Raw genomic sequence first — 26,808 nt, forward strand, 5'->3', positions numbered from 1 at the left:
TCAAAGACATGTCAAATTCTATCTTCTAAAGAAAACAGTAGCTGATGATGATCTGGTAAAGGTGTATTAATATAATAACCTCACAAAAATTCACACCGGAGCAAAACCGTTTAGTCAATCAAGTCTTATTTTGGTTTCTTTCCCAATATTAATAAGTATCTTTAAAATACATGAAATAATAAAGATGTGGATCTGAAAATTAACTTGGAGCATTCCCAAGGATGTTACGGATACAATCAAATTTGCCTTAAACCTGTAGGCTCTGACATTTTTCGCTACTGAAGAGCCCAGGGAACTTGATCCTAATTCAGGAAAATACTAAGCAAAATATTAAGACCACTCCTATTCAATAAGATAATTAAATATATACCTACTTTTAAATACATGTTTTAATCCCACCGGCATTATGTTTAACGTCAAGTTTATGATTAAGAGTTTAGTATTCTATCCCTTTTAGGCAGAATTAGAGCCCTGGGTACTGTACAGCTCCAAAAATCAAAAATACTTCTATTTTGACCGCCATCACCACGATACAAGTCTGAATGGGATCATCACCATGAACATGGGTTCATCACCATGAAACAAGTCTGAATGGGATCACCAATGACAAATTTGGCTTTAAGTATGTAGCTGCTCCTGAGAAGAAGAGGAAATGTGATATCCCATGTATCAACCGTTATTCATCAATAAGCAACGTTCTGCGTGGTAATGGGGCTGGTACAGAGCAATAAAGGACAGGAAATGTGTTTATGAGATGTGTTTTACACACTGCATTAATCTGATTGTCCATTATTTCTAAAGCAAACATGGAGGCATAAAAATTATACTAACCGTTGCACATAGTCTTTTGTCACATCAGATGTTTTGTCACACCTTGTGAGAGCCACAGCGGCATAACAGGTGCCCTGCAGAATTTAAAGCAGTCAGCAGGTCGCCGGTACCCAGATGATGACAGTTTTTTCGTGATGGAGCTCGGATAACATTGGAATTTGGCATTCAGATTCTCGTTACTTCTCTGTACTGCTCAGTACAGATACCAGCTCATTAACAGAAATCAGCCTTCAAGTGCAGGAAAGTTAAAACACAGAACCAATGTGAACATACAGTGACAAAGAAGTAAATTTTAATGGCTCGCTTTAGATTAATTTAATCACTGAGGCTTATTTGTCAATCTTACAACAAGTGCTGACAAATTATGGTCTTTCTTGGGCTGTATTTCTTTGACTGTACTTTAGAAAAGCATGTGTCAATGATATAATCAAAGCAGGTTAGCAGAAGCATCTAATTAAATCTTCTTGCAAGGGGAGGTTACTGTTTAAAAGGTTACTGTCTATCATATTATTTACTGTCTGATTGTAGAGGGCTAGATGTGTGTTTTATTGTTTTCAAATGCTTTCTGTAATTTATGAAATATTTAATAAAAGAAACTAATCTCAAAATGGGATTTTGAATCATGATATATCTAGAAATTTCTTACTTGGGGTTTTGCAACTCTGGAAAGTCTCTTTTTCCAACCACAAAATAAGAATTATAAAGTAACTTTAATGGATCAATGCAAGAACTTCCTGCAAGCTTCATAAATTATGTATTATGGCTGTAACCTTGAAAAATAACCATGTTTATTAACGCTTGGCTGGGCTTTTTATTGCTGTTTCTTGTTAGATTCTGTGATCTCAATATTTAAATACCTCTTTCAATAGTTGCAGCTTCTCTCTCTCTAGAGAAGAAATAGTCACTTATAATAAATCACTAATTTGTATTTTAATCATTCCTGGAGACAGCACTGAATGAGAACCTTCCTGAACAAGGGAACCGTCATCATAAACATATGTACAGCACCTAGCACGTCGTCCTGATTTCAGTTGGTACTTGCAAGACTTGTCATGGAGTTACGACGTTATTCTTTCTTTGTGGATCTGTTGGAAAACAGATCAGTTTTAAGGGACTTGTTTCTGCCTTGCCATTTCCAGACATGTCTCATAGGTGTCCTCGAGCATTTTCTGCTTTCTAGTTATTGCTGCTGTTGATGTAGAGCTCAGAGTTTACAAAGTACAGTTCAGAAATACAGGGATTAAAAAAAACCTCTTTGCCTTTATGACTTTTTGTAGGCCACATAACCACTGAGGTCACTGTGATTAGGTATGGACTGGTGCTCCGGATTCACAGGGCGCAAGGCCGGAAAGCACGATTAAACCCTCCCTCTGACCTCCTTTGTAACTCCAGCTGCTCAGTTTCACCCTCTAGAGCTGAAATATAAGCTGAAATATCACTTCTTTTCTTTACAACATTTGTCTTGAATTTGAAAACTAGGAATTTTTATATCCAGGCCAAGCATCATAACCCTAGTACAGAAAAAACACTCTTTATGTATATTCATGGTTCAAGTTTTAATCTTCAGAAGCCTGAGCAAGAATTTTACCTTTTGCACTAGGAAGAACTCTAAAATGAGCTTCTCACTCTTCGGGTTTCATTGTTTTTAACCTGTGTCTGATGAGGCATCTGCTGCAGCTTCTAGCCAAAGAGTTTGGTTTTGCCTCAAGGTAGATATGCATTGCATCCTGGTGTTTCCTAATTCAGTTCCTGGTGCATTGGCTGAGAAAGCTGCCATCACTTTCTTTGAGAGAGGTTTTGAATTTCCCCTTGTAGCAGTTTTCCCTTGTAGCCTATTTTCCTAGGCTTGCACTGGGGTAGAAATAATTTATGAGAGGGAGCAAGAGGGTGCTCCCCAACTTGTAAGCATTTGGTTCAGTTGCCAAAATTTGGAGGCTACTCTTAGACTCTCCTTACAGACCCTGGATAAAGAGAGGCTTCTCCAGAGTGCGTGGTGGAGCAGGGGCTTTAACTAGGTTTAGATCCTGTGAACTTCTGTGTCTGAGTTTGTGCGGTGCATTTCTCATAGAGGTTTGCCTGCCTCCTCAGATGAGGGTGGTGTTGGTGTCCTGTCTTGGCACAGCATCTTTGCGGTACTCTTGGCTCAGTACAAGCATGTGACAAACGTGAAAGCTTGGTGAGAACACTCTGGTGCAGAGTTTTGGTTGCAGGGGTCTGAGTTAGTTTCCCCTGCTATGCCCCTGTAGAGGAAAAGAAACACTAAGAGAAACAAAACTTGAAATATAGGACTTGTCTGTTGGCATGTGGGCATCTGAAAGAAAAATTGTGATGGAAACTGAGATGATTTTAATGAGTTTGAAAAGTTTATATATGGGAGGGAAAGGATACTTGAAGTTCAGGCCTGTCAAAATGTGAGGTTTGTGATTTAAAGATGTTATGTTGCACATTAAAGTTTAAAAAGATGTAAGCAGTAATGACACGCAGACAATCTTGCTAGGCAAAGAAAAATGTAACAAGGTGAAAGTTAGTATTTTCCATCTCTCTCCAGGCTAAAAGTGAACAAATCAGTGTGAGACACCTGACATCAGGAAACTGGGAAGTTACCAAAATCCTGGCATATGATGAAAATACTCAAAAGATGTAAGCACTGTTCTCTTTGTTTATGAAAATATCTGAGGTACAAGTGGAACCCGTTTAACTGGAAATAGTGTATCTAAAATTAAGTAAAAATATTTCTTTCATTTTTGAGCATTACCATAAATTTTACACTCCCGAGTACATAAAATGCAGTTGTCAGACAATTTATCTGCCAGTGTATTACTGCGTGTGTTTTTATGCAGAGAGAAAAGGAGCATACCGTGACGTCAGTTGACTCACTGTATTTTTTTAAATAAAAGAAATCAACACACAATACAGCAGTAATAACATTTTGGTGGCCCTTTCCTGGATTCCAGAAAAGAAATCATAGTAAATTTTTACTTGATAAAATCCCCAAATCTTCAGTTTTCGTGCTTGCTTGGTTACTGCATGAGATGTAATCTGGACTTTGGGGATCTGATTCAACCTCATAAATTCAAATTATATAGAGCGATTATCCAAGCCCCTGATTTTCACCCAGATCACTCAGAGAGAAATCTTTCCAAAGCCCATCTTAGCACTATAGTGGGAAGGAAATGCAGCACGTACTTGGTGATTTTTGGGAGCAGTAAAGAACTGACACAAAACATCTGAAGGCTCCACATAACTTCAGTGGATCTTGGTTAGTCTTCGTGTGCATGGCAAAAAATAAACAGCTGTCTCTAATTCTGATTTTCTTTAAAATAAATTATATTTCAGCAAGGACCTTTTTGAGGCTGCAACAATGCCTATCATCTCCACTGGTACTGGAGAAACACCCTTTCTGACTAGTCCTTCCACGGGTTTTGAAATATATCTGTGGAGAATGTCTTGATACTTCTCCAAGGTTCAGATGAAAAAGTGAGGTCTGGCTGCACTGAGCCTGCAGAGAGGTGGCAGACTGCATGGGGGGTCGTCTCAGCCACTTGAGAGGACTTCCTCACCCTCCTTCTGCCTCCCAAGCAGAAACTTTGTGGGGATCTCACCTGGGACACACCAAGGGCAGCTCTGCTAAGCCTCTTTCCACCCATGCAACCTTGTCTGTAAACCATTGCCTAGGGTGCTAGCTTCTGTCTCTAGATAGAAGAAAAAGTCGTTCTACAGCTCAAAAAGGCTTTCGCGTATCATAAGGCTTATTATAACTTATGATAAAATTTCATTGTGACCTTTTTCTAATCCTTGGATTTATATTTCAAACTCTTGGAGTGAAGGAGAAACTTTCTCTTCTGTATTTGTAATATGCAGAAAGGGGTCCTGGTTGCTACTGGAGCTCCGGGGCATTACAGGAATTAAACAGAAACCGTCACTGTTTTAATATGAAATGATATAGCATCTGAAATATAGCCTCTGTATACTGGGTCTAAGTTTAATCGTGGAGCTTAGGTTTATATAAAAGTATTCGATCTTCATGTATATTTGGGAATTTTTAATTTTAAAAAACGTTATTTATGATGTCTCTCACTTCTCTAAACACCACCCAAATCAGACAGTTTACCAAACTGAGTTTAACTTACTTTGTCTTTTGGGCACAGTTATTTCTTAAGCACTGAAGAATCCCCAAGAGGAAGACAGCTACATAGGTAAGAAGTACACGGGGCTGTGTTAACAGCTTCTTCATCCCAAGCCATAAGTGCTGTGATGACATTCTGTGAGCTTAATTGCTGCTTTGGGGCTTGGGTAATCATTTATATTAGGTAAAAATTAGTACACTTGAGCTGCAACAGGGAAAGAATCCTTTTCAAAACTAAAAATGCTGGTGATATTTTACATTTTTTTAAAAACGGAAAAGATTTTAACACAAAATGTTTTTACCAATTATGTCTTCACTAGTCCTTTATAAGCATCTAAAAAACTAAACCTAAATGCAAGCACGTAATATGACTGTATTTTTAAAAGTAGTAAAGATCTTCTCCATAAAAATAATATTTATAGGGTCTAATCATGCAAATTAAAGAGTGTGGGCAAGGCACCTCCTCCTTACACAAACTTCAGTGCTTAAATCTGAAGTTAATGAGGCTTTTCATGGTGTCCTACTAACATTGTTACCCTGCAGCACTGCTAGTTATTGGAACTCAAGTCCTGCTTTGGGCAGGTTTTGGATCCTGTCCACATTGCCCAGTTTACAGAACAGTAGTCCACTGAGTCATCTGAAAACAGTTTACATCAGGTGCAGAATAAGACAGTGATATTTTGGCAAGTTTAGGGACTGAAACAAATTTCATCACTCTGATAAGCTAATTCTTGGTTTCTTGTGTTTTATTCCAATGGAAAATGTTTCTGATCAATTTTTTCCCCAGCGTGTCAACAGTGGGATCATTGAATCGTCAGTGTCTCTCATGCAACTTCTTGAAAGACCAGTGCACATACTTCAGTGCAAAGTTTAGCCCCATGAATAGGCATTTTTTACTGCACTGTAAAGGTAAGTCAGATGCAGTGTAAGTGTAATAGGACTGTGTTTGCTTCTGAATTAATGTATTCCCTTGAGAAGTGCATTAGGCTGGAGTCTAACATTTAGCTCAGTAGTGGATTACTCAAAGTTCTGTACAGAGCTTATTGCAAGACTGTAAGTAAAGATGTTCTGTGTAAAAGCTAAATAACAAGCGATATCAGAAAGCTGCTCCAATTCTAACCCTTCAGTCCTAGTAAAGGACATTGACTTTTAAATTTACCCTGAATAAAAATCCTTCACCAAAAAATGTGGAATTTATAGTGATGGTACTGTGGTTCGTGACAACTTCATTATAGTAAGTATAGGGATTGATCTTGTGCGACTATGCCTAGTTAAAAAATGGAAGCCTGCTTTCTGTAACACTGTGTCTCTATGTGTGTATAAATGTATGCGTATAGTATATCTATACACACTCACCCACATATGTGTATATATAGGCGTATATGAGTATCATAACCAAAAAACAGGTGTGGTTTAATCCACATAGACAGATCCTCTTTATCAATAGAATTGCAATAAATAATTTTTAGCTTTTTATTCTTAGCTGTATTCCAGTAGCTCTAAATGGCACCAATTGGGTTCAGTATTGGTATAAACAGAAAACTAGAACCATCCCACACTGAGAAATTTATAACCTACACCCAGGAAATAAACACTGTTAAATAAGTTAGATTATAAAAACAGGTTCAGAAGAGCATGAGACAATCAATAATAAAGTGTATGGCTAGACCTGTTGACCTTGAAACTTGCAGTATTTTACAGACAACGTTCTCCCAGTATTTTTGCTCAACTAGCATCAGATTTAAAACAGTAGAACACAATTCATTTGAAATACATGTGAATAGCCCATTCTATTTGCAAGCATTTTTTCTTTTTCTTTTGCAACTGTACATTTTTTTGCACAAAAATAAAATATCTGCCTGCTTGAGAATTGAATCTGTTCAAACAAACAAACTATGAATATATATTGGCTAAAATAAGGTTGTGGTTGGTTGTGGGGGTTTTTTGTTTTGGTTTGTTTTTTTGTGGAAGTGCATCTATAATATGTAGCTGATTTAGAGAAAAAAATATACCAACTGTATGGTTTATACATGGTTAAAGCTGCGGCAGAAGTTACGGAACTAATCCCGAAGTCCTTATCTGAGTAAAGACTGCACTAATAATGAGGTCCTCATGGTTTAAGCAGGGTTTTCTCTTGTGCTTGACATAGTCCCTATGGGGAACGTCTCAGATTCCTGCAAGAGGGAGGGTTGGTAAATTGGGAAGAGTTTTTTGCTCTGAATCAGCAATGTGCTAGGGCCCGAAAACATAGCTTCTTGTTATTATTTTAGCAAAGTATATTCAGCCTGTAATTTTTAACATGTTCCTTTGATATAAAAATGTGGATGCCAGTAGGAGGTTGCACATGAAATTGCTCACAAGCTCATGACTTTCAGTGACTTTGAGATGGCAGTTCTCTGTTTGAGCTGGTAAGACTGTAGATCATCCTTCCAGGATTAAACCTGCACTCCACTGAGTTGCAACCAGTAGACTGCCCTAAGCTGCAGGCGTTGGGCAGGGATGATAAAACACCGTCATTAAGTTTTCCTACCTCTAACATGAATGTGTAGTTGTCAACTTGGGGTTATTCAGAGGTGTGCTCTCTTGTGTTTCGTCAGAGCTTGACAATTACGGCAGCAGCGTGACCCCCATGTGCTGCTACAGCTCTGCGAAATGCCTGTGGTGGGGCAGATATTTGACAGTATCAAAGTTGATGGCAACGACCATAGAGCGGGTATTAAAACTCTTCAGCGGGGAGTTGCTTGTAAGAGTACGAGGTAAACTGCTTCAAGGAGACAGATGACACCACACGTACGTGCATACGCACTTGTTTTCCAACAACAAAAAGCCTGACTGAATTGTTACAAAAGCAACTTGCCCAGAAGAATCCTTGCGGGACTCTGGACTGGTTTGATCTATACAAGTTTCAATTCTTCCACCTCCTCTTTACCCGTGAGCGCCTTTATTAGGATAGTTTTTCCTTATTAGTTACCCTCAGCCAGGAGATCTGTCTCAGTGTACCAGCTGTATCCATCTCCAGAGACTCTCCTGAGTGAAGAGTTATTTCTAGCCTGGTAGATGGAGGACTGGCTCTACAGCCTCTCAGTTTTGGCAAACACGTCCTTTACGCTTATTTTCCACACTGCTTGTGGATTTTTCCTTTAGCACTTCATAAACACTAACAGATGTTAATCGCTCCACTCAAATAAGATACTACACAAAGGGAGTAATTGTTTTTCCCATTTTATACAGCAGGAAATAAGTTGTGGATTTAGTGTTAGTTATAGGAGGTCAATGGGAAATCCAAGTGCTGTGCTTAGTTCTGATGAGCTGTAACACAATGCCTGTAACACAAGTCTGTCTTTCTCTTTTCTGATCGGCTTTTTAATCTACTGTAATCGCCCTTTTTCAAAATCTGTCATCATCCTTCCATCTTTTAGTACGACAAATAGAGCTGGCCTGGAAAATGCCAATGCTTTCACCTCCAAAAACTGTCTTTCTTAAATTGGAATTGAAAGCAAAATGACAAATTCAGAAGTAAAAAGAGCTGGAAAAACAAAACAAAACAAAGAAAAAGAGACAGCTGAAGAAATTATCTTTTGAAGAGCTAAGGCAGAAAGCTTTGATTTGTCAGCAATCTACCTGTAAGTTTTTTGTCTATAGTCTCCCTTGAGGCAGAGAATGAAACTGATAAAAATCTTCAGTGGAGGCTGTCAGAGGCTGTGAATGGCATCATGCTATTTATTTCAGGTATTTAAGTTTCCCTAGGCTGATGCCATAATTAATTGAGAGAGACAACCTCCTCAGGATGACTCAAAACACATAAATTAAGCTCTGTCTCTGAACTGCTCTCAAAGGGAATCTTTTTTCCTCCAAAAAAGAGGAGTCTGAACTCTTAATTTCAGAGGGTCTGTGCCTTCATCTGCCATGGAGTCCTCAGAGACTTCAGCTTTTCTGCATCATCCTTCCTAGCCCAATAGTGACTGTCTGCATGTAATTCAAACTCTCGTCTCACCGAGATAAAACCAAGTTTCCCGTGTACAAAGTCCGTGTTGGGGGTGAGGGCACATTATTTTCTCGCACAAGTTTACACTGGTGGGAGTCCTCAGAGCAGGGAGAGTGATCTCAGCTATACTTCTGAGTATGCTGAATGTCTGGTCACCCCAGTTTCACATGCCATCTCGTGCATTTGCACAGTACTTACTAATGTGGAGAATTATTCTTGGCGCTTTTAGTTTCTCAGTGGTACAGTAAAAATATAGCATCTGACATTACCATGAAGTAAGATTAGATTACATTACACCTAGATTTAACCGTGATGCTCTTGGTCTTCCAGAGCTGAGGTACCAAAGGAGCTTCTTAAACAGATAAGGAAGTGAAATATGTGATAATTTTTCAATACCTCTGTAGCTTTTCCATAGAAAACATATGTGAATATTATCATTAATTCACTTCCCAGTCAACCTAAAGTTACTGCTTCTGAATGTCAAACTGCTATATTTTAGACAGTGCCGTTAAGTGCCTCTGTAATTTTTTTATTCTTCACTTCTAGCTATAACATGGAGATTAAAAAAAAAAAGCTCCTTCTAGGTGCAAGGGTCTAGACTGCTTGCTGAACAGGCAGAAGGCGGTCTCCGTTTCACACTTTGTTGGTACGGTAGTCTATCCTGTGTCCTTCCCAAGAGACACCAGTGGAGTTACTGCTGTGTTTGAAGGGAAGCATGTGGGGGGGGCTTCCAGGATCTGGCCGTACGTGGTCACTGGTGTTCTCATTCTTTGTTACTGACTGAAATACTGAGTACTAACTACCCTACACTTCCTCTATTTTTCTTCTCTCAAAACAGGGCCAGGCGTTCCAGTTGTTAGCGTGCACAGTACAAGTAATACTGCAAGTGAGTATTCCTTATGGAATAGGTATATTTTATTATCGGCCTCGATTGTTCTGGGGAGCGTGGGGGAGGGGAAAGGCAGTTACAAGTAGATGAAAACTAATAGATGGCTCATTCATATAAAGTTCTATTAATTACCTTTTAGCAACATCCACATCTGCAAATGATAAAGGAAGAAGTTAATCAAATGACCAAAACTTGCCCAGGCTTTTCAGATACATTTTATGCTAAGTGCATATCATTCATCTTCTATTTACACTTGAGTTAATTAGATGGCAGGTTGGTCTTCATCCATTTTACTTTCTATGTAAATGATGCTGCCATTACAATACACCTTCTGTATTTTTAGAGATGTTTTTAAAGTTACAATCCAATTATCTTGAAGTAAGGTACAGTCTTTGGACAATTGATCATAAAATCTGACCTACATACGATGACCTTAGTCCTTCTCTTACGTTTCTCAAATGAGAGCAACTCCACTGACATTTTCAATGATGGCAAATCCAAGAATAAAGGCTTTTTAGGATGGTATTCAGGACCTCTAATTTTCAAGTTTTACTCATTGTTTCTGTATATTGACAACAAATCTGTTGCTGTTTCCTGGCTGCTTGAGGTGCTTTGTAATGGAAGACAGAATGGCAGAATTTTCCTCACTTAGGTGTTTCTCTGATACAGTAGAGGTAACAACTCTGCTACCTCCAACTCCACTGTGCCTCCACATAGCATGAAGGTGTGGCTTAGAGGAAAGGGGACATCTTTCCATTCAAACTACTAAACCAATCCTTACCTATTCTAATTTCATTCAATAGATTATCCCCAGAATTTTTCCCAGAATCCAAAAGTCCTGAACTGTACTTGTCTGCATTCCTTTTGTCACGGGCCAGCCACTATTAAGCCATAACAGCGGGCCTAACATTGCATGTTGAAGTAGCACACTGATCAATAGTATCATGCTGTCAAGTGTTAATTAATGGCTGCACTTTGGCTTCCTCTTTTTTTGTGTGGTGTTTTTTTTTTTGTTAATGTCACTGTTGATAGTATTTGCAAAGCTGAGTGCCATAGCACACCAAGGGGAGGGAGTTTTATCCAGCTCCGTAAGGGGTAGCTATTACTGCTCAAAGTAAATTCATTGACTTCTGTAGAGCTGCACAATTCTGTGAAGGTAGACTTTCGCTCTTTATTACTTGTATCTAAAATACTGTTGATAATGAATTATTGTAAAAGAGATTTATGTATAGCATCTTAGAGGAGAACAAAGCAAGTCAGGATAGAGGGAGTTGTTTGTGGTAAGAACAAGAAATAAAATAATAAGAGAGATGATAATATACCATTAATGTTTCAGTGCAACATTAGATTATCCTCTTCAATTCATAAAAGAATGTTTAAGGATTACTTCAATTATTCCATCCTCAGATTGTAATTATACCATTTTGGTTGACTGCCCAGAACAAACATTCTCCTTAGATTATCCATTTTGGCCCTAAGTGGAGGTTTTATTGTTTAATAAAAAAAAAAATAAATCTATGTTTTGGAAGCAAGATTGGTAATTTGAGTAAAAAAGAAAAGAAAAAAAGAAGAACTAACTAATCATTCTTTCGTGTGCAAAAGGATTGCTTCAAATCTGTCTGCAGCTTTAAACCAAACTGAAGTCTTGCTCCTGGTTGAAGTACAGAAGACAGAGAAGGACGTGAAGTGATCAAGTAGAGCTGTGCTGGCTAAATATTGACTTGGAATATGTAGCTTGAAAAGGATGCCTGCTTGAGGCTTAGGATATTGCCCAGCAGACTAACCTTTCCCTGTAACAGCTGCTGTTAGTCTTTGTCAGGGATACTAGTATTCATGTTGTTCATCAGCAATTTTATTGTTAGTGCTTAACGAAAAAAAAGCCTACTGAAGCCAGAAAATGGAATAGATGTATATGTTTTGAATTAAGCTGATTGCTCAGTTCCTGAATTGCAAAGCAGTTGCATTATTAAAAAAAGTATTTACAGAAGGACTTCATTTACAAGATTTATCATTGCACATTTGTCCCTTTTTCTTTAACTTTTTTGAATCTTGATTTATCTCTGATGTGATGATTCTCCGTACCGTTCAACTTGCTTTTTCTTCCTGTTTTCTACAGAGTTTTATATTTTGGAAAATAATGCTGTGTTGAAAGAAGCTATTTTTAAGAAAAAGAATTCCAGGACTGAAATTAAAATGCTTCACATTGAGGATTACGGTAAATTTGGCAAAATGTTATTTTAACAAACCAAAATCTTTCTTGCAAAGTTACTGTTTTTCATCTGTGTAACTACCAGCCTTTAATGTTTTGCTCTTTTCTTAAAAGAACTTTCTTTACAGTTGTCACTGCCGAAAGATTTCACGGATCGAAACCAGTATGCCCTTCTATTAGTAACGTAAGTATCTGTGTAGAATCACTCAAAATAATAAAAAAGTACTTCATAGAAAACATTTAACTCTGTAATTAGAAAATGTTTTTTTACCTTGTGTAGGAAAATTGCCTCATGGATTTGAGTTGATAAATCAATTGTTTTCGGGAAGATTTTGTTACAGGTGCTATCTGGTAGAGATGCCTGGGGTTTTTTGAGCTTTTCAAACCTAGCTCTGCTTCGTTGTACTTTTATGTACGTGAGGCACTGGCCCTTCTGATGGTGTAGCTGTGAGTAATTCTGCAGTCTTTCCTGGAGCCTTACTGATCCCTACCCACAGAGGATCCCATTCAGAGCATGTGCTCCTTTTTTTTCCCCTTTTTATCCCTGATAGAAACGGGTAGAGCTTCTAAGAGGGGCTCAGCTAAGATGCATAAAGCAAAACTGCTTTTAGGAACATTGGAAAGAAGAAAAAATTATTTTTCAGCATCAATGGCTGAAGGGATTGTAGGCGTGATCCAAAGTCTGTTGATGTTTGTAGAAAATCTCTATGGGAGGAAGGAGGTACTCCCTGGCAACCTGCGCTGTTCTTTTAGAAAGAAATAGTGTGTGTATTTCTTTCAGAGGCAGTCAGCCTTTAAGTTGCACGTCTACAGAATGTATAGCAGAGGAAGAGAGCAGTCATGAGTGTACCTGCAGCCTACCTAGGAAAACTGATGACGGCCAGCTCAGGGCATCATTCGTTGCTCCCCACCTGAGCTCAGCATGGGTCTGCCGTGGGTGCAGAGAGCTTTCCCGTACCTACAGATCATCTTCCAGTTCCATTTGGAAGGAACTGATGTGAATTTCACTAACACAGACGTAGGAGTGCACTGATAATTTCATGAAAATACCCTGTTAGTTGAGCTGTATCACCTGGAGTAGACCTCCCCTTAGTGACAGCAGAGATCCTTATTGTTGTACGTGAGGTCAAATTTACAAGCTTGAGCTGCTGAGTAATCCCAAGTTCCTCTACTCAGATCAGATCTTAGATAATAGGACAGAGAGGCATAAAACTGCTTATTTCTAAGTCCAGTTTGTGTTTAAAACTCAGGTTTTTCAGTTGTATTTATCTGCAGTTGTGGATAGTGGAAAGTTCTGCTTTAAGTGGCTCATGAACACATTTTTCTTTTCTTGTGGAGAAACAGAACACATGGGTTATTTTATTTTTGCAGTATTTGCTAGCATGATCTTGAAGCATGATTCTATTTTAAGCAGCTCTTTTAAGTGTGCCAAAGGCAAACTGACTCTGTGAATTGACACCAGCAGCATTACAAGGAGTTGCAAACGCTTGCACTTACTCTTTTTTCTGAGAGTGAGGAAACACTAAGGTGTTAGCACTGTAACGCTTTCCTTTTTAAGTATCCTAGTAAATACATAATCTGCTATATACAGTTATGGTAGAATATGAGGTTATATACTTATTTAGAACATAGAGAAGACAGGAGGGAAGGATCAGAAACCTGGAGAAGGCCGAGGCCAAAAATGACAGGAAAAGGAAAAAAAAGCTAAGGAAATACTATTATGAAATGTTTTTAGATATCAAGAGTTGAAATAACTGAGAACATTATTGAGGCAAGGCCTGAATTTAAACTTACCAAAGTTGTCAGTACCCAGTGAGTAAATAATGTGGCCAAGTCATAACATGGGAAGGATCAGAAACCTGGAGAAGGCCGAGGCCAAAAATGACAGGAAAAGGAAAAAAAAGCTAAGGAAATACTATTATGAAATGTTTTTAGATATCAAGAGTTGAAATAACTGAGAACATTATTGAGGCAAGGCCTGAATTTAAACTTACCAAAGTTGTCAGTACCCAGTGAGTAAATAATGTGGCCAAGTCATAACATTTTTTATAATTGTTTTACTTTTTTATGATGTGCATGTGGGATAAAAAGGAAATTCATCCACTTATGAATACAGGTTGTGGTATCTACATTTATAATATGGAGACTTTGCTGCTTTTTAGTCAAATCTTTACCTTTGCAATACTGAATTCTCAATGTTAGCAACAGGAGTTATTTTTAGAAAACCCTGTACACTAATGAAAGTATGAAACGGAAAATTTGAAATCTGTCCTGGCTCATGTAAAGTTGCGTGTGTGGTGTCCCCCTTTTCCCTAGAAGAGGAGGAAGTTGTATTTCTTCAGCAGCTTTTTACAGACTTTAAACTAAGGTTGCCAGCAATCCTTTTTTGAGTTAAAGATGTCCCCAAATGAGATATAAAACTGAAAACTGTCACTGACGTTATGGGAGGTTCCCTTGTGGAATGATTATTTGAGCCTAATAAATTCTGACTAGCTCTTGAGAAAGAACGATTGGAAATCTGTGCATGCGGAGGGTTATTTGTTGACGCATACAACTCCAAATTGGCATCTTAAGGTTTATTTCATTATCAGAAGTACTACTTGCAAAAAAAAAAGAAGTATTCAGGTCCAAGAAGAACATGTAGCTTTTACAGGAAACAGTGATTAATTGTATATCTAGTATCATTTTGCAGATATTTGACTTTCCTGAGTCCCAGAGCAGTACTTTTGGGACTGATTGAGAAACACCATGTTCCTACTGCTAGGAGTGTTAGACAGGACTTGTATTAGTGGCTGATAACAATCACTGCCTTTCATATTGTTCAGCTGCACCTACTTTCTTGCTTACATTCTCAGCCATGATACAATTATCATTATATTCCACCTATTGAAAGTTTGAAAAAGAATGCTTACCAGTGTCCTTGGTAAGAATGTTGGTTTAATTGTATATCCATTTTTTGGAAAGGAGATTCTATATAACATCTTGATCCAGGCAACATACACTTAGATGTATATAAAGAGCAGATATATATCTGGAAAAGTGAAGTATTAGCAGATATGAAGTGACTTTTGCTTTCCATCTCAGTAGTACTGCCGTTTGACAGGACTTAAGAAAAAGAGAGGGAGGGAAGGGAGGAAGGAATGAAGGTGAGGAAAAGAGAATGTGAGTTTAAACCTGAAATTCACCTAATATGTCTCTGCAGTGCAAATTAAATGCCTAGTTAAGTGCATATAAGCTTCTAAGTGCATATAGGCTTTGTCCCCTAAGCTGGAGGGTAAATATGGCATATAAGATCTAACAGGCTGGCTGTTTGGCTGCAGTGATTGCTTCAGAGTCACTCCAAGCCCCTGGTGAAGATTCATCTTCCCTGTGTCTTACATTTTGCCAGGATCTGGTTTGCCTGTGTGGTCTCGTCTCTGTCTGCAGAATTTTTGTGCTGGTGGCTGGTTTCGCTGGCTCAGAATAAAGTGTTTTTTTGATGGCTGAGGTTCATAATTTTACTGTAAATTTTTGTCAGCAGCGACTGCTTCTGTGTGGTGTTAATGTGCTCTCTGGATCAATAGGGTTACGATTACGATAACAGAATTTGGAAATAGATATAGGGGAGAAAGTTTGGTATTATTTGGTAATTTTTTTTCAAATCACTGGAAGCTAGTAGCCATTTCAAAGGTGCATGACTATAATAAGGCTCCTGTATTCATGCAAGGATGCCTGCAGATAAATTTGAACTTCCAGCACGTGGCACCCAGGTGTCTGAGCATTAAGGCTGAATCCTGGAAGGGAGCCTGGACCAGTGGATTCTGGTCCTGGTGTGAAACCTGGGTGTGAACTCAGTACAGCTCCATGTAGACACAAGCTCGACTAAAGGACCAGGCCCTGAATATCCTGTAACCTTCATCATAAGGATTTTGTGAAGATTCATCCATTAGCAGTTGCAAAGCATGCTGCAACATTCAAATAGAAGATCATTGTATTACTATGTTAAAATTTATGTCCATCTGTATGGCTGGACTATCTAACAGATAGGTCTCATGTAGAAACCAGTTATGTCAGCTAGCACTATTTTTCTTTCCAGAATTGTGATGTGTAGGCCATAAAATGCTAAATAGGTTATAACACTCTCCTTTCTTCCATTTGTTCTCCTAAAACACTAATAGATTTCACACTTAGTTTCCTTCTGATATAATACATACAGTGCAGCTATAGATTAGAGAGGTGTACAGTAATTGCCTGAAAGAGTGATTATCATCTCTTTTCTATATAATTAAGATCAAAGTTTAAATTTCAGATTCTTGATTTTCTCATTATGGTTCACCTTACTCATTAAAAAAGTTGGAAGATACACTCCTTGGTAACACACAGGAAATGATTAAGTAAAGACTCTGGCATTTAGTCTGGATAATAAAATGAGAGGTGATAATCATTCTTTATTTTTTCTCGAACATAATTAACCTCATTCCTTCAAAATCTGTAGATAATGTATCTTAAATGTCAGCATTTATTATTTAACACCATTTAAAATTGTCCAATATGTAAGTGGATATTGTAAAACTGCATCAGTGGAGAGATTGTTCTGATCTTTGAGGGGGAAAAAAGCCAACAGGTATTCTCCAAAGTAACAGTGAATTGTCACCAAGGGGTTTCTGTTTGTTTGTTTGTTTACTTGTTTTCTTATATTTTGGTAATAAACAGGAATCACTTCACCTGTTATTGAAATGATGAAAGTTTTAGGCCTTGCACAGGCAATCAAACCTGTTTATGCCTCCAGTTAATACACTCTCGGGACTGATAGCAACATAAGACAGTGAGGTTGGAAGTGAAGAGTTTTTTTACAGCTTCAGGAATAACTCGTTAAAAGACTAGAAGAAATGTAGAGAGGCGTAATGCAAGTGTTGGGAAATATTTGAGATCTGAGGTATGGTAACACTTTGCGTATTAACAGCTGTCTTGCATACCTTTCATTTGTTGTAAAGGATATTACTCATTTTAACTGGCAGCTGTTGCAAGTGAAGGAACGATGCTTGGCTACATGGTGAAGTGTAAAAATATCTGGTGGATTCCACTACTTTGATTGCAATATACTTGCAAGGGGAACATCCCTGAAGGCCTTTTTGTTTGGCCAGTTCTTCCTCTGTAAAACAGCTGCAAAGTTTACTTTTCTGGGGATCCCTAAGTCATGTGAATGATTCACTAATTGCTTTGCAAGCCATCCATTTCATGCCTGTATTCATCCTGGCTGTGCCAAGTGTGGCAGTGTTTTACTCCTCTATTGTGTTTCTGTTACATCAAAGTATTTGATGGAGAGTCTTTTCTTTTTCACTGTTGTAGATTTTATTCCCCATTCTTTGAACTTTGTAATATTTGTCAAGGCCTAGAGGGAGAATTCATTTAGTTCAGGCTAAAAGAGGGGATAGACTGGAGGCTCACTCCAGCTGTTTCATTTGCAGTAGCTGTCCTGGTGCTACGGGCAGCGATGGATCTGCTCACTCCCTTTCTGTTCAGTCTTGTCCCCAAAAAAGGCTTGGGGAATCGTTGAGCTAGGATCCATCCTCTTTCAGCCTCCCCTACTCCCACTTCTCCCACAGCAGTATATATCTTACTATGTGAATAAAATGCTTATTTAATCTTCCTTAGAAAAAGACAAGAGGAGATTCAAAACGTCACCTCCTTTTCTGATGACACAGGACAGCATTGCATCTCTTGTTCTCAAAATTGCATTTTCCAAAGCCTCAAGGGTTTCAGAAAGATATTTTAAGAATAACAATTTTATTTTTTGTACTGTGCTGTCTACTTCAGTCCTGTCTATCACATGATTCTACCCTAGTAATGGAATCACTTCTGGTGATGTGTTTTAATTTGTTTGGCCATATCTGCAGGGAGGAGTTGTAAACACACTATCTGTTTTTAGTTGCAGTCTGTTATATCTAAACAGGGTATATGAACCCTTTGGGATTTTCTGTCCTCAGTGTTGGAGGCTACTCAGGTTCCCTGATTTTTGACCAGTAATGATGGGTGTGCTTGAAAGCTGATGCTTGTGAAAGAGATGCTCATGAAATCTGAAAATGAAGTGGATTTTTCTATTACACCAGTTTTGCAACATGGTCTTCTTTCCCCACTCAGTTTCACCATAAGCAAAAGATGACTTTTATGAGTGATATTTCTTTGCATAGCTTTTATCTTCTGAGTTGTAGTCTTTCTCACATATTTGCTATCAAGATACCTTTTCCATATGCTGCATCAAATCCACTGTTTTGCAGAAATAGAAAGAGATGTACTGGAAATTAAACAGTGAGGATAGCAGTTACTTGCCATGTATCTTTCAAAATTGTTTCCCCCCTGCTTGGTCAGGCCTGTAGCTTCTGAAATTCCTATTTAAAAGCTTGCCTCTTAGTTTTTAAATGGTGCAAAACCTGGAACAAATTTTGCTGCAGTCATGATAGCAGAGTGGCAGAGGAGTATTGCTCAGAGTACAGCAGCAAAAGCCTCCCTGGTGACACTATATTATTCCTTGTAGGCTGTAACTCAAGTCAGGAACAGACGCTTTAGTTTAAGCTTTTAGTTATAGAATCTGAAAGAACAGATTCTTCTCTTCTCAGCAATATATGAACTTACGGTGAGCTGCCACTTTTTCCAGACAGTCTGAGACGTACGTGACTGCCTTGCAAAAAGCATACAAATTACCCACTAAGGTCAATGATATTGGTATATTATTGATGGCTTCTGTCTATTTAAATGGTACCTCAATGGTGAACTTCAGCAGTATGCCCAAGTCGTCAGCAGTTGCGCTGCCATGGTAGACTCATAATCCGAGTGTAGTCACTGTCGAAGACACACACTAGGCAGCTCTGAACATTGAAAGTTAGGAATAAAAATAAAGAAGGCAAAGTGCAAGCGCTGTCACTTACAAGGGAAAAAAAAATTAATCAGGAAGAATTAGGCATAGTCTTCATTTGAATCATTCTGCTCTTGTTTGACTCCGGAGATGATGCTCCTTAAGGAACCCTTAAGGGATGTTGAAGAGCTTGTAGCTTCGCGTAGCCCTTTTGGTGTTGGCTTCAATTTTGCTGTAGTGCTTTGGCTAGTCCATGGTTACCTTATGGCCATCCATAGTCAGGTGGGAAGAAGATTTCTGCGTTCATATTACACCCAAGCGTAAATGGCACGGACTTTCTTCCAGGCTTACTAGTGGGGTCAAGAAGTGATTCTATGAAGAGAGTACCACTGAACAGTAGTTAATTATAATTAGGCTGTAAGTAGTGATGAGCATAAAACAGAAACTGACCTTTGAGATAGCTGTAATCCCAGGACAAACTTCACAAATCAGGCTGTGCATCTATTATTGCACTGTAGTAACAAACTTGCTCTGTTACAGAGCCCTCAGGGTGATGTTCAAACTTGCATAAAGGATTAACACCTTGCAGAAGCCCCATTTAAAAGGTTAAAAGTGGGGCCTAAGTGGTGCATGGAATATATGCTGTCTCTCTGTGGAGGACAGAAGCACACCTCAGATAATCAGTATCATTTTATAGTAGCAGCTGAAGAGTAAAGAGACCTTTTGATGCTGATGGGAATTTTGTCATGTACCTCAATGGAAATGGCTTTAAATGCCTGTCACAGACTACTAATATGGAATTCTTGAAATAAATTAGCCACTGGAATATTGCTTCCAAAAGCAATACATCAAACAACCCATCATGCAGGAGTGGAAGATGTATAGCATTTAAAGTCTGAGCCTAAAAGTAGCCCATCTATGCCCTCCAGTTCTCGCCCACTGAGAATCTTGCTGAGGTTCTGTCTGTTGTTCCTTTCTTAATAGAAGAAATTATCTGAGAGTATCATCTTTCATTTAAAAACTTGTTCGGTTTTAAGCACTGGTATAGAGAAAGGCTTACAAATGTAATGGTTCTTCCCCTATTCCCAAGTGTCTAGATATATAACATGTATATATATATGCATACATGCATATATAACCTAGATATATAACGTGTATAAAACAAATGTGAACATTGTATTTGTTTTGTTCTTATATTAGGTGGGAGGGAAGCAGGCTGACTCATGATATTTTCACTTGTGTGGCGTGCATTAAACTGTTGGAAAGGTACCTAGCCAGACAAGGACATTTCTGACATACTATCTTATTGTGGAAAGTTGGAAGAACTTAAAAAAAAAAAATTATAACTGGTCTGAGGCTGCTACTATTGGAAGTAGTGGTAAAAGCTCTGTGAAAACATCTATGTCAATGTAGAATGCTTCTGAAAACCTTGCTCTGTACAATAATCATAACTTGAAAGAATTGTTCTGCTCCTGCTCTTATTGTAAATAATAATGATAATACACTTCTGAAATGTGTTTTCTGCAGAGTTCACTTGACAATCAGTATTTCCAAATTCATTGCCCTGCATTGTTAGCAGTTAGTGTAATCACAACTGAATTGGTTAAGCAAACAAAAAAATGCCCTTCCTTTCTTTTTATAAAGCCAAGTATAAACTTGATGCACAAGATAACGGTGAATCAAGCATAAACTGTGACTGAGTCTACAACCAAGTAATCCTGATTTCAGTGCATGATATAGCAACTATGTAGGTAGGTCTGACTGAATTTGAGAACATATGTATTCATCATATGCTTGCTAATTAATAGAGCGATTACCTTGAAGATGGTCTATGTTATCCACAGCCAAAACCAGATATTGAATCAGCCATTATTGTACATATAAGACAGTAGTTATTGTAGGAGATTTTTGTCTCTCTTTCCTCCCCTCAGATTTATATAGATAGCTTTGGCAAAATAATAATTTCTGTCTTCATCTTTCTTTCACCTTAGATGGGATATTCCCACAGACACTGTCCGATCTAATTTCCATACAGCCAGCACAGTCCCTTTTATATTTTAATTTGCATTCAACTGGCAGATGCAGCCTGTATAGAAGTATATTTTGCATTTTGTACAACTTCATGGGAGCCTGCTCTCTTATTCTGTGTTTATCTTGGGGGGAAAAATAATGACAAGCTTCCTTTTTAAAACTGACATTTTCGTTTCTTTGGAAAGAAAACAGTATATTTGGCTTCAATGGAAAATGCTTATTGTTCCTATAGAAACTGCATTCTCCCATTCTATTCCACCTCTTCTGCTGTAAACCACCTTTTTTTTTTGTCATAAAATAAACTTATCACTCCTGCCTGCATCCATTTCTTGCTATGAATTTGGATGGAGAAAATATAATTTTCCCCAATGTGTACTTTAGTCTTTTTTGTACCCTATTTCAAAGAATACATTCAAGGATACAATAATGCAATTATTTTTGTTTTCTAAGATTACATCCTTCTTAATAGTATTACATATCCTACAAAATCATAATCAGGGTACTGAATGAATTTTCCTTTTTGCCTGTTTAGTGTGACTTAACTTCTACGTGAGCCTTCTCAGAACTGAGCCAGCCGTTAGTGATTATGGTTTGGGGTTTTTTTGTTCACTTTATTAACCTGTAAGCAGCACTACATGTTTTAGTTTTCTGTTTCTTTCTGTAAAGACTGTTCAAGTATTGGCAACACTGTAACATAGTGGTTATAAAGTTAAAGAAATTATTTTGCTTACTACTACTGCAGGGATACCAGCACTAGCTAATGTGATGGTATTGATGGAAGTGACAATAATTCAACAGGATTGCATAACTGACTGAACTCTGCCATCTAGGTTAAATAAAATATCGGAGAACGGCAAAGTGCATCACATTGTCAATATAGTCTTCGTTTGTGTCTGGTGTGTTGGTATTTGCAGTGATGAAGCTCCAGGCAGCCAGTTGGTTACAGATAAGTTTCACATTGACTGGGACTCAGTGCTTGTCAACTCTGATAATGTCATCGTAGCTCGATTTGATGGCAGAGGGAGTGGATTTCAAGGCCTTAAGATTCTACAGGAGGTCCACCGATGCTTAGGATCAGTGGAAGTGAAGGACCAAATAGCAGCCGTAGAGTACGTATGTGCAAACTTTTCTTCTCTCTTGCCCTGCTTCCACCTTGATGAACGAGCATTTTTAACTGAAACTGCCCAGAATGTTTTCTTTGCATAGTGAATACCATTAATGTTTATTTTTAATGCAGTTGCAACTTTTGAAACAATAATCTTTTCATTGCAAACAGCAAATTAAAGGTCAAAGAGGTGTTTACTTTTTGTGTTGGTGCTTCTCTTTGATAAAGCTGTCCTTCTGTGTGCAATCTAAATATGCCATCTGAGCTAATTCGTATTTGTCTATATTCCTTAGGAAAATTCCTTGCAGCGCACATGTTAATGCATTTATGTTACAGTTTTTTAGGCCTATACAATAAGATGCTGCTCTCATTTCCACCACAGAGTTCTGGAGTAATCGTACAAAGCAAATGGAGTTGTAATGGTGTAAATGAGAGCAAAATTTGGGCAAGTGCTTGTTATTTCTCATTTGCATTATCATTCTTAGACCGATAGAAATCCACCAGCTGCAGAAAGAGTCATTTCCCTCTGTGGAGTACTCCCACCTGGCTTTGACAACACTCTTTACTAAGGGTACACATGTCAAAATGGCTAATATCAAGGTCTGGATGGACTTTTTCTAGGGATTCTCAAGGAAAAACAGATTTTAAGCCAGACTTTTTTTTTTCTTCTTTTGAAAGGGGTTGATACTTCAACCATTGCATGAGTAGGCATCTGTCTCTGGCATGACATACCTGGGCAATAGGGCTCCTAGTGTTCATGTTGGTCAGGAATGGGCTGTGTTGAGCAGAGCAATTGATTTTGCATGCATGCAGGTGACCCTTGCGAAAGGGCCATCAGAAGCAGGCCATACGCTGTGCTGTGAGATATGAGCTCTCTGCTGAAATACTAAGATGTTTTAGGCTAAATTACATCTGGCCTCTTTTTGGATGCAGCGTGTGGGAAAAAGGGAGGGTGCCCTTGGCTGAGAAGAGGTACTGCAACTGGTTTCTTCTCCTCAAAAGCAGTTGGATTTTGCCCTCAGGTTATTCTGTCTTTTCTGTATAAAATTCACCATTGCTGATTAATGCCCTTGATGAGAGAATTAATTATTTGGATAATTATCTAGACTCAAGAAGTTGCATTCATCTTACCTTCCTTTAGCTGTCTAAAAACTAGGCACCTGATCAAAGCCCGTCAGTTAAGCTCTGGTCAGTGGAAAATCCTGGCATTTCTGGAGGGTGATTCTCCCCAGACTGAGAGAGGTTTCCAATATGGGTGGAAAGAATGGCTGTTTGAGGGTCTCTCTCTTCTCTCTCTTCTCTAACTGAAGAGCAGATGTAAATGGGCAATTTAGACAAGATGCTCAAATTCAGATACCTAAAGTTAGGTGAGATGAGTCCAACACCAACTGTTTGCCATATAGAGGAGGAATTAGAAAGCAAATCACATTTTCCAGTGCAATAATACTTTTATTGGTGTAATTTGTTCTTCTACCTGATCCGCATGTACCACAATTCCTTACTGTACAGATAATCTTCTTTACATACTAGATTCAAGAAGTAAAATTCACCATTTTACTTTATGAAAGTAAGAAAAGCCCCTTTTTTTCTTGCAGATCACTATTGAAACAGCCCTTCATTGATCCGAAGAGACTGAGTATATTTGGAAAGGTAATGTGCAAAATAGCAGGATGTATCATCATGATTCTTTAAGAAAATACTATCAGTTCATAAACAAATATATTTATCTATTTTCCTATGACAATTTCAGTTACTAAAAGAGGGGAAAAAAGCTGGCATAATTTACTATATGTTCTGTATATTAATTTTTTTCTCAGAATGGGTATTTGAGATCAGTCGGATCAGTTTTATGGTACTGCAGTACTTGTGTTTCAGAATCTGCAGGAGAAAGTATTTATCTGCTTTCATTAGAAATTTTAAAATTTTGTGAAAGTTTGTTTCTTACACTTTTACATTTGGGCTGCAGTTAAATTGACAATGTCCTTCTAATACAACTTTTATATCTGAACGTTTTACTGACCCTTGAAGTCAGCTGAGTTACAGCCCTATGGTACTGTCAACAACTTCCTTTTTGTGTCATCTGCTAGAAATCTCGCCATTGCTGTTTTGTCAGCTGGCTTCACTGTGTGGCATCTTGATGCCTCTAGCATGAGAAAGAACAAGGCAAAGGCTTAACCTTTAGTAACAAACTAAATAGCATTTTACTGATGTCTATTAAAAACCAGCAGTTAGAAACACGACATAATTGCTGTTGCTGCTATGAACTGGCATGTGCAACCTTTTTTTTTTTTTAAAAAGTGTTTTCTTAAAAATGAAGATGTCTTGTGCCTTTGACCTCAAAGCAACAACAACCCATGATCAAGTACCTAGACAAACCCCACAATCATCAGTTATAAGAGTAGCACGTGTTCCACTATGAAATCCCTTAGTTCCCATCCCTGCTCTGCTACTGACTTGCTGCATGGCCTTGGGCAAGGCATTTAACATGTCTCTGTCTGAATGCGAGATGAGACTATTGATATTTACCTCCTTCATGGTAGCGTTTTGAGGACTAGTTAATGTTTGTCAAGTGTAGTGAAAATAAAATAGCAGTATTAGCGTTCCACATGAAAGTGATCTTCCTCTAAGATTTGAGCTCCTGCCACGCTCCTTGAGCTAAAGAAACTATCATTGCAAGAATCAGTAGCATCAAAACCAGTATTTTGTTCGTAGGGCAGCAGCCAGAGATTTTTTCAGCCGAGGTAGTGTAAGTAGGGCTGATTCCATCCACCAGATGATCATCGCACACATTTCTATTCAGGTTTTAGTGCCTGTTACCAATGTATATGAAAGTACACACGCATATAAGCATCTGCACTTCTTTATATCCTCTTCCCACAAATGACCAAAAATGTTATTTCTGAAATGAAATCACTAAGCACCCTGAATTTCTCACTTGTTTCTGACTTCAGAAATTCTTTTCATTGCTACTTGAAAATTTGCATTTGTTTTCTGTAGGAGATTCAGCAGTATCTTGTTTCCTAACAGTGACGTGATGAAACAGTTACTGTAGACTATACATGTAAACATGGTTTTGAATATCTGCCAAAGGCTACCCCCCAAATTTTTTTTCTTTCACAAAATATTATTGATGATGGCGTTCCTGCATTTATTTTCTGAAAGAAAGATTGAGGAATGAAAAGTGGAATTGTGAGAAAACAAAGAGCAGAAACTGGGAAATTTGATAAGCTTCAACGCTGCTTTGAATTCAGGGAAATTTACCCTTTCCAAGTTAACCTCTCAGAGTTGTTTTCTACTGTCAAACAAAAATTCATAAAGTTTAAAAGTCAGCTTTAGAATTAGGAAAACAAAAGTCTATTTAACAGCTTCCTAGGGTTAATTGTATTTCCCTCCACTCTGCTTATTTTAGAGTCAATTAAAAGTCTTCTTTAAAACTCATTTCCTTTCTACTATGTGCAACAACGTGATAGGAAAATGCTTTTTTTTTTTCTTTCTATGCATTAAGTTGGGCTTACTGATGGAAATAGAACGTACGCTATGCTTGAAAATAAGATGGCTGATTTCATAAAACTGGGCTCGTGCACACTGCCGTGGAGCTCTTTAAGAGGTTTTGAACTACACAGAAATAAAACTCTTGTCGCAATCAGTAATGTAAACTAGGCACAAGAGCAACAAGACTGTCCAGAAGGGCGCAGTGTGGAAAATACCTATTTCTGACTGCCAGGCAATCTGCCAATGCCACCTTGCTTATCTCTCTGAGGGGTACAAGCCCAAGTGATGCATGATCCAAGGGCCTTTCTGAACTGTTACACAGCAAATTGTGTTTCCATGTGGTTTGCATTTTTGTCACGGAAGTAGAAAGAGAGCTTGAAAATAAGTTGCAACTTCACAGCCAGCCAGCTTCTTGAAAATAAGGCAATTAGGTTATAACCACAGAAAACGATGAGTGAGGCACCGTATATCCTTGCATCAGAACATCCGAACTATTTTCTGCATTGTCATCGTGAAGTACTTTTAAAAATGTGATCTCACTGTATAATGTTTTTGTCCTGGAAAGCCTGGCTAGAAGCAAGGGCACAAGCACAAAGGAAAGAAATTCCTAGGAGAACTAAACCAAGCTCTTAATGAATATAAGGCATAAATAATAAATAACCTGGCAATAGCTATCCTAGGATTAAAATTGTGCTGTGGAGCTACTGGGAAATACAAAAACAGAATATTAAACAAAAGCGAAAGTAGAGACCCAGAGGCAGAGGAAAGTTGCTATTCTCTTAAACTCTTTGAATTAATCAAGTTATCGGTGCCCACTCCAGAATTCTTTCTTAGGTGAAATCTAATCCTGTGCATGAACAATTCTGGGCAGCTCTCGGCCTCCTGGGCTAGAATTTCTATGAGAAAGGGATAACTCAGTTCCTCACACTCCCTTGAAAATCCAGCTCTTATTCTGTGTTTCCTTTAGTGTGTCTGTTCGCGTTTACTATAGGATGATTCCAAAGAACACTCCTCTTTGCTTATTTTTCTTAACTAAGGTTAAAGGATTTTCAAATATTCCCGTTCTTCCACAGAAATCATCTATTCATTAAATATTTAGACATGAAGAACAGGAGCAGGCAGGATTCAGAAAAGTCCATGAGAAAACTCTGTGAGCAATTTTTCATGCAATATTCTTTTTTTGGGTTGGCTGGTGTTTTTGTTGTGGTTCAACCTCAGTTGGCAACTGAGCACCACCCAGCTGCTCGTTCACTCCCCCCTGGTGGGATGAGGGAGAGAATCGGAAGAGTAAAAGTGAGAATACTCTTG

At 38.2% G+C, this 26,808-nt stretch overlaps 1 protein-coding gene across 1 annotated transcript in view; it reads left to right on the forward strand.

The window, feature by feature from the left end:
- DPP10 (dipeptidyl peptidase like 10) overlaps window positions 1–26,808 on the forward strand; it is a 259,024-nt gene that overhangs the window by 226,151 nt on the left and 6,065 nt on the right. The window contains exons 13-20 of the mRNA XM_009290973.2: window positions 3,380–3,471; window positions 4,980–5,027; window positions 5,745–5,866; window positions 9,781–9,828; window positions 11,948–12,046; window positions 12,155–12,224; window positions 21,818–22,012; window positions 23,604–23,658. Of these exons, the coding sequence (XP_009289248.1) occupies window positions 3,380–3,471; window positions 4,980–5,027; window positions 5,745–5,866; window positions 9,781–9,828; window positions 11,948–12,046; window positions 12,155–12,224; window positions 21,818–22,012; window positions 23,604–23,658 (729 nt within the window). The remainder of the gene's footprint in view (window positions 1–3,379; window positions 3,472–4,979; window positions 5,028–5,744; window positions 5,867–9,780; window positions 9,829–11,947; window positions 12,047–12,154; window positions 12,225–21,817; window positions 22,013–23,603; window positions 23,659–26,808) is intronic.

This window comes from Aptenodytes forsteri, unplaced genomic scaffold, assembly GCF_000699145.1.
Source record: "Aptenodytes forsteri isolate BGI_AS27 unplaced genomic scaffold, ASM69914v1 Scaffold29, whole genome shotgun sequence".
NCBI classification, from domain to species: domain Eukaryota; kingdom Metazoa; phylum Chordata; class Aves; order Sphenisciformes; family Spheniscidae; genus Aptenodytes; species Aptenodytes forsteri.